General features: G+C 33.4%; 1 protein-coding gene across 1 annotated transcript; it reads right to left on the reverse strand.

Annotated features, from left to right (window-relative positions):
• Window positions 1–514: 514 nt before the first annotated feature.
• Window positions 515–931, reverse strand: LOC132181834 (uncharacterized protein At5g01610-like). The gene has a single exon (XM_059595063.2). It carries the CDS (start codon window positions 929–931, stop codon window positions 515–517), a length of 417 nt encoding a protein of 138 aa, XP_059451046.1.
• Between the last annotated feature and the right edge of the window lie 7,974 nt (window positions 932–8,905).

An 8,905-nucleotide genomic window follows, 5' to 3' on the forward strand; every position in this document is an offset into this window, starting at 1 on the left:
ATTAAAAAAAAAAGAGTAATTTTTTTTTTTTTTTTAAATCGTTTTTGTTAAAGACAAAAAATTTTAATTTTTGTTTAATTCATTTTTTTTTAATTTTTTAATTTTTAATTTTTTTTTTCAAATTCATTGGAGTATTCTTGTCTTACTTGGGAAATATTGACAATTTTTTTTTTAAAGTTTTGGGGTAAGGGAGGGACATTGTCGCAATTAAAAATTTATGAAAAATATTGTTAATTATGTGATATTTTGAAAGGAGTACTGAACTTATAAAAAGAAAAAGGAGAAAAAAAAAAAAAAAAAAGGAGACAGGATTTCTCAAAATGAGAAGAACGAAATCCATTTATGTTAACATGATGACACATATTCGAAACACTTAAATTTCCAAACTTTTTTTTTTATTTTTTTATTTTTTTTTTATAATCAAATTTCCAAACTTTTATTCTCCCTAAAACAATAACAAAACCCAAAGACGTCGTACGCCCATGCATGCATATAATTAAGGCGGGCTTGCAAATTACTGGCCGGCGGCGAACGCCTCAACCGGGAAAGTCTTGGTGATTCCGGCGAGACTCTTGAAGTGGATCTTTCCCGTGGGCGGATCATCAACCGTGATTTCACTGACCGGAGGCCACAGCATGAGCTCCTTAGCCTTGACTCCCTTGAGCTTCTTGATCCTCTTCTTCTCAATCCGGCCGGTGATCTCAGTGTCATAGCTCACCAGCTTGCTTATAAGCTTGAACTCGTGCTCCACCTTCTTCTTCTGCACAATCCACATGTACCCTGTCTCCTTCACGTACCCTACTTCGACCACGTCGGCCAGAGGGAGAAGTCCCATGGGGAGCTCGAATTCTTGGAGCAGAGATGTCGCCATTTTCATCCCCTCTTCGTGCCCTTTCTTCACAATGCCTCCTTCCTTTGCTGCTGCTGCCATCGTTGAGAGAAATATAAATATAATTAGGTAGAGATATATGAGATGATGTTGTTGATGCTTGTATTTATATAGTTTGTAGATTAGAGAGACAACATGTGTGGGACAATCTTTGTGGTGGAAACCAATGTTAACTTCATTGTAATCCCCGTCTTGTTTCATTTACTTTAATTTAATCTCCTCCATCTTGTCAATAAGCTTTTTGTCTCCACTAATAAGAATATAATATCTACTTAAACTAATTAATTAGGAAAAACTTTACTTTAGACTCTCCAAAGTTCAAAAACTCTAAATTTAAACCCTTCAACTTTTAATTGTAGTCAATTTAAACCTATCCGTTAGATTTTAAACGTTAAAAGTGATATAATGATTATTATACCTCTAAATTTTGTTTTAAAAATTTCAAATTAAAAATTTTAAAAAAGTTATTAAAAAAAAAAAAATCACAAGGTCACCCACGGTTGGGCTATCTTGTGAGTTGTGACCTTTTTTTATAAAAAAAATAAAAATTGAAGGGTAATTTTGTCTTTTTAATGGTTTTAACGGCAAAAATTGACGGATGGATAAATTGTATCAAATTAAAAGTTTGATAGGTAAAATTGAAGGCCGGTCTTTAAAATTTAAAAAGATCTTCTCAAAATGCATAATAATTCAGAGTCCTTTGTGAAACCTCTCCGATTAATTAAGATAAGGATGATGATTAAATGGATTTGAAAAGACTTGAGCACCGATGGACAAAGCCTTTGCTTCTATACATTACAACATTGCCACTGTGGGTCCTCAAGTGTACTGTCTTAAAACTTTGGGTGGTTTCTTAGTACATGCTTTTCTAAAGCTGCCTTCCCTTTTTGCTATTTCCATTCTTTTTGAGGTTGTCTTTTGCATTACTGTTTGAAATTGAGAATGCTGACCAAAACTTCCTTTTGGAGACACCACAACTAATGTATATATACCTCACCATTTTGGTAATTCTACAGACATTGTCATTTGTGAATTTTAAAATTACAATTAAATTAAAATTTAATAATAATTCATTTTAAATTTAGATAAAGAATATGAAAATGAGAGTCTGTGTATCATTACTCATTTGAAAATGGTGTCAAGTCTTCTATAAAATTTCTCTTCTGCCCCGAGCAAGAGTCCTCTACGTACAATTGTGGATCTCTATTATTACTATTTTCGCTTATTTTCCTCCCTAACAGGGGACCCCCCTCTCCTCTTTAACCCTCCTATAATTTTGAAAGCTATGTCTTTGGGCAAAAAATGGCAGTAAACACCCCCTTTTATTTTCTTCTTTTCATGATATTTATACATTTTCTGGCCAGCTGGAAAGGTTGTAAGCATTGAAACAGCCAGATTATGGTGTCTTTTAATATAGAAGACCATTTACCTGCACAAGAACCTTTTCTTTTGGATTAATAAAAGGGAAATTAGGGTATGATTATATATTTTTATTTTTTATTTTATTTTATTTTAGGGTAAATATATTATAAGTCCCTGAGTCAACATATGTGCCAAAACTGTAAAATGCCTAAGTTTTTTATTTTTTTTTATTTTTTATTTTTTATTTTTTTATTTTTATTCCCTTGGTCAATTGAAATTGCAATAAAATCCCTACCATTAGATTTTTGGACAAAGTTTTTCTCTAAACTGGGTTGGAGGAATTTCCTTCAACTTAGTCTATAAAAGTGACACGTGTCCATTTTTTTAATAACAAGTGAGATGCACATGAGTTTTTAATAAAATGTATTCCAACTTTGTCCTTCCTATTAAAAAAATATGTGAATCTTACATCTTCAAGGGACACATGTCACTTTTATAGACTAGGTTGAAGGAAATTCCTCCAATCTAGTTTGGAGGAAAACTTTGTCCTAAATTTTTTCCCAAAGGGTTAACGGGCGTCAGTCTCATTGAAACGGTGCGTTTCATCTTATGCCATATCATTCCACATTTTTGATCCTACGTGTCCACTATGGACACGTAGGTTCAAAACTCCCTGTTTTGATCATCAGATCAAAACGGTGAGCATCTTAACTTGGGAGTTTTGTTTTGAAACCCCCAAATTGAACGGAAAAAGCTCCCATCTCTCGAAATCAGCGGCTAAGTAACTTAGGTCAACGGTACAACTACACTCCCATTGACGACAACGTCTCCGGTCCAAAACTGAGTCACTCTCCTGGCGTCCAAAGCAAGATTGTTGCACCTAGGGTTTCAAAAATCTGTTTGTGGGTTTTGAGGAAGACGAAGGTAAATCCTTTTTTGATACTGTTTTTTTTGTGGGTTTTTGTTAAGTACCAAAATATTTATATTTTAGCCATTAACTTATATTTGTTAATCCCTTAGTTTTGTTAGTTTGTTATATTTTATTTCATTTTTGTATTTTCTTTGTTTTATAGGTTTTTGGAAGAAAAGAAAGCATTTTTGAAAGTATCGGGCTTAAAGGACAAAATTGGGAAGAAGCTAGAAGTTTTGGATCAAGCTTAATCATTCAGATAGTGCGATCGATCGCAGGGGACTTACGCTCAAGCGCACTTTCAAAGAACATCCAGATGAGCGCATCTTGCGCTCGTGCCCACAAGAGGAGACTCGATCGCAGACGTGAGATCGACCGCACACGGGCCGTGATCGAGTGCACCCGTGCGTCGGAGAATTTTAGATGTGGTGCCAGACTTCTTTCGCTTTCCATATTAGGGTTTTTCCAATCCTAGTTGCACTAGGACTAAACTCTACGAGTTTACTAGCGTTTCTAGGATTTCTAGAGTATTCCTAAGCCTATAAATAGATCCTTAAGCCTCTAGAATAAAGACACAATTTCAAGGAGAAGAATTGAAGGCTATTCAAGCTCAAGTTTTCGGGTTTATTCTTTTCCTTTCTATTTTATTTTATGAAGATGTTTAACATCAAACTCATGTGTAACTAAACTCCTTAGTAAGGCTAGATTGAAGCCCTAATTATGTTTATTTAATATTTCAATATTGGCGCCTTTGTAATAATCATACTGTGATACTTAACTTGATTAATTCCTGTTTTATTGAATTTCTCATATGTGTGTGCCTAATCAACATATGCATGTGGTATGAATTAGTTATGTAAGTCAATTTGGATGATCGAGTCGTGGGCTTAATAGAGTAACAAAAGAATTCCTCACAGGTTCTTGGGTTAATCAACATGAAAAACCGAAAGTAGACATCCATGCCCTAGGTCCCATGTGTTGGTCAATTTTCACAGATTTATGCTTTCTTAAAGAACAACTTAGTAGACACCCATGCTACATCTTTTAAGAAAGAAAAGAATTAGAGTAGACACTCATGCCTAATTCGTTGCTTAGAGCGACCAGTAGTTTAAGGAGTAGACACCCATACCCTTAAGTTGGCAAATATTAGGTATTCATAATATGATTAAAGCATTGACATATTGTTATATTATTTGAGCATGATTAGTGGTGGATATCAAAGCCCTACCTTTATCTTTATTAACTCAAAAATCAATCTTTGTTTTAATTACGGAATTTATTTTAAGCAAAATGGCAATCCTCGTGGGAATAATTTCGTACTTGCACCCTATACTACTATTTTGATTTTGTGCACTTGCGAGTTAAACGTATATTTATTTGCCTATTAATTTAGGTGGATATTTGCACAATAGTTTTGTTGATTCGAAATTATGGAAGTCATGTGTTGTATTTTACACCCATGAAAACGTTTGAGCTGATGGTCAATGCTTTTGTTGGTACTTTATTCCCTTGTTAGTTGTGAACTTTTTGGATTTAGTGGTTTTGTCCTATGTTTGTGCGAAAGTGTGTCGTCTTTTGTCTCCAAGGTCGTCATTTAACAATTAGTTGTGGGTCATTGAGAGGGCTGGGAGTAATTTTTGTGAGAATGGGTGGTAGTTTGGTAGTTGAGGGTTCTTTATATGAATAAAGTAACCTGTGTTGTGCACATGGATTGTGTCATTGTCCACTATTTATCACGTTTCAATACTTGTCAATATATACATGCGAGCTTTCATGCAGTTTTGACATCTCCCTAGTGCAAAGGCAACTGAACCTAACATCTTCACGTTAAATTGTTGTTTGGTGTTTAGGGTTTATTAGAGCAACTAATAAAAACATAACGACATGTTGCAAAAATAAAAAAATAAAATAAAAAAATAAAAAAAATAAAAACATAATAAAACAAAAAGCCCAATAATAAGCTAGCTCATGTGATCTATGGATGTGAATCAGAAAGAATAATCCTATTATATGTACATGATTAATTAATTATACCCTCTAATCAGAAGCACGTGACTCAGTCATCTCTTTACTACTTATAATTTGATCTTATATGTATACAAAAATTAGTAATTTGGTAAATGTGTACAAGATGGAAAAAATTGGCTGCCTTTGCTAAATGTGTATTTAGTTATCAATCCCTATAAGCAGTTTAATGAGAATCATGATTTGAATATTACAGTGAAGTTTGAAGTTGGGGAGCAGCTTGTAGATACATATTCCTATAAGAGGGCACTGAAGACTTGTGTTGTGTAGAATGGATTCGATTACTTCTATAAATACAATGACAGAGGTAGAGTTAGTGCAATCTGTAGATAAAAACATTGCGAATCGAGGTGTTGTGAAAATTTTAATATACTCGCAAGTGCACAAATCATTTGTAGTTAAAGAGTTGCAAGTGCGAGGTCGACCCCACAGGGAATTATGTTTTTGAAGAACAAATTATACTTAAACTAATTAAATCCTAACCGAATTCCGAAAAAGGTTTGATTTTGGGTTTTGAAAATTAAAAGATAAAACATAAACTAAATAAAATAAAATAAATCAAAAGAAAAACATTAGGGTTTCAGAATCTATATTCATCGAATCATAACAACATACTCCATGTTCATCAATATTAATTCGAAGTTTTCACAAATAAAATATTAGGTTGCTTCAAAAAGTTAATCGAAACCATCCCATATATCAATTCATTGCACAAATCACAAAATGAATCCAATTTTAATCAAATCATTAGATGTATCCGTAAATCATAAACGATATCCAATTTCAATCAAAACACCATATGTATCCGTAGAACAAATCACAAGGAATATCCAATTTTTTTAGGCAAATAAAACCAAGTAATCAATTATGTGAAATTATCTCAAATCATTAAATGTATCTGATAAGTGCTAAATATTGCATATTTGAACCCCTTTATTTACATTAGTTAATCCTTTAGCTGTGTTGTTATTTAATATTTTGTGTTAGTTTTGTGTTTTTAGTATTTTGTAGGTCATTGAAGAAAAACTACAGCTTTAAAGGGAAAAATGCGAAGTTTGGAAGAAAACATACTTTGAGAAGACCTAGATGATGTGGTTAAGTCTAACCAAATCCAAGAAAAGGTTAAATCAGATTAAAGTTCAGATTGGATAAGATTTCGGGTCGGATTCAAATTCAGATTCCGCATACGTCTTAGTATTTTGACCATAACTCTCCACTCAAATATTGAATTGACGTGATTCAAACGGAATTGGAAAGCTAGCTCAAAATACTACAATTTGTTGTGAAATAGAATTTTCGTAATTCGGACGGTTTCTATGTCAAAATCGCCCCGCAATTAAGAGACACAAATTTGGACGAATCCTAGTCCGATTTCAGACTTCTATTCTGACTGGGAGACAGACCTCCGAATTATCTAAGTTTACTTGGGCTTCTAGGACTTCCCTAAGCCTATAAATAGACTTCTTTGCATTCAAGAAAAGACACAATCCCAGAGAGCAAAATTCTTTTGTTTAGTTTTTTCTTTAGGTTTAGGTTTAGGTTTAGATTTTATTTTTATGTGGAGCTAAATTGCCAACTAAGGTTGGGGATGAAGCCTCACCGATGAAGAACATCAATACTTTTATGTAAGTTTTTATTATTCTGATTTTATTGGGTTTTATATTTCAATTGTTTTACTTCTAATCAATTGTGTGGAGTAATTCTTGGATATCTCTTGTGATTCAAGGATACATGTGATGATTTGAGATAATTTCATATGATTGATTGCTTGGCTTTTAACTCATAAAAATTGGATATCCCTTGTGATTTGTTCTACGGATACATCTGGTGTTTCAATTGAATTTGGATTCCTTTTGTGATTTGGTCAATGAATGGATACATGGGATGGTTTTGATTAATTCTTTGAAGCAATAGTAAAACAAACTTAAGATTTATATGTGAGAACTTTGGGGAATATTATAGATCATGAAATTATGTTGTTATGAATTTGTGAGTGCGGATTCCGAAACCTTAGTGCTTCGTCATAAGATTTCAATCACTTTAAATTGCTTATGCTTTGGCTTTTTCATTCAAACAAAAAAAAACTCTCAAAAATTTGGAACTAGACTAGGGTTTAATTAATTTAGATTTAAAATTGCTTTCAATAATACAATTCCCTATGGGTTCGATCTCGCACTTGCAATCCATTAACTACAATTGATTCGTGCACTTGCGAGTTAAATAAATTTGCACAACAGTATCCTTGAAACACAAAAGATATCCAAGAATCATTCCACACATTGAAAATGAGTAAAACAATTGAAATATTAAATCCAATAAAATCAGACAATAAAGACTTACATAAAAGTACTATTGTTCTCCATCGGTAAGGCCTCATCCTCAACGTTAGTTGAGAATTTACCTAACCATGACTATAAAAATAAGTCTAAACCTAAATCTAAAGAAAAACTAATATGAAATGGTGAAATTTCGTTATCTGATCTCCAGACTCCAGAATCTCCACCTCTTTCTGAAGCTTTTGGGGCCTATTTATAGAGAGCAAACAACCCTAGAAGCCCTAGGAATCCCAGAAAAATCGTGCTTCAATCTCCTAGTCAAATTAGGAAGCAATCATAGTAGAAATCGGAATAGGATTCATCCAGATTTAAGTTCTTTTATTGGGGATGATTTTGGCATAGTAAGCGTCCGAATTAGGAAATCTTATTTCATAATAATTTGTAGAAGTTCAAGTCAGCTTTCCAATGCCGCTAATTTCATCTCTCAATCCGATACTTGATCATAAAGTTATGATCAAAATACTGAGATGTGTGCAAAATTCAAATTTGAATCCAATCTGATTTTGACTCCAATTAAAGAAATTCCGATTTAATCATTTCCTTGATTTGGTTAAACTTAACCACATCATCTAGGTCTTCTGAAAGTTTGCTTTCTTCCAAACTTACAATTTTTCCCTTTAAAGACGCAGTTTTCCTTCAATAACCTACAAAACACTAAAAATATAAAACTAACACAAAATATTAGAATAAGACACAGCTAAATGATTAGCCAATATAAATTAAGGAGTTTAAATATGCAATATTTAGTTCTTATCAAGATTCATGCCTCTATTGATGCTACGAGGAGTTGTATACAAATTAAAACTTTCTACCTGGCGTATGTTTGTAGTAATCATTACGAAAATATTAGATATGATGTCAAGCTTCAAGGATGATGCCATATGGACCCCATATGCATTGCAACAGAGCATGAATAGAGATCATAACATAGATGTTCTCATTGCTCGTTGCTATAGAGCAAAGAAGGAGGCATTATATCAACTTTTTGGTAGCCATGCTAGCAATATTGTCTCATAAGGAGATATGCATAGGCATTACTACTTACCAACCCTCGTAGTAGTGTTTACATTTAGGCAGATAGAGCATTCTTCCAACGGATGTATATTTTCCTTGATGCTTGTAAGAAGGGGTTCAAGTATGGTTTTAGGCCATCATTAGTTTGGATGCTTGTCATCTGAAGGAGGAATATAGGGGCAATTGTTGTGTGCTATAGACAAGGATGGTAACGACGACATGTTACCCATTGCATTTGTAGTGGCCGAGGCCTAGACCACAGAGTCGTGGGAATGGTTTATTAACATTTTGGTGGAAGATATATATGTTGGATTCGAAGGCGGACATGGTTGGACTATTATGTCTGACAGACAGAAGGTATTTGGTATA

This window comes from Corylus avellana, chromosome 5, assembly GCF_965113065.1.
Source record: "Corylus avellana chromosome 5, dhCorAvel1.hap1.2, whole genome shotgun sequence".
Classification (NCBI taxonomy): Eukaryota; Viridiplantae; Streptophyta; class Magnoliopsida; order Fagales; family Betulaceae; genus Corylus; species Corylus avellana.

Excerpts from the sequence above, each read along its gene's own strand:
- LOC132181834 (XM_059595063.2), bottom strand. The coding sequence starts at position 931 with ATGGCAGCAGCAGCAAAGGAAGGAGGCATTGTGAAGAAAGGGCACGAA.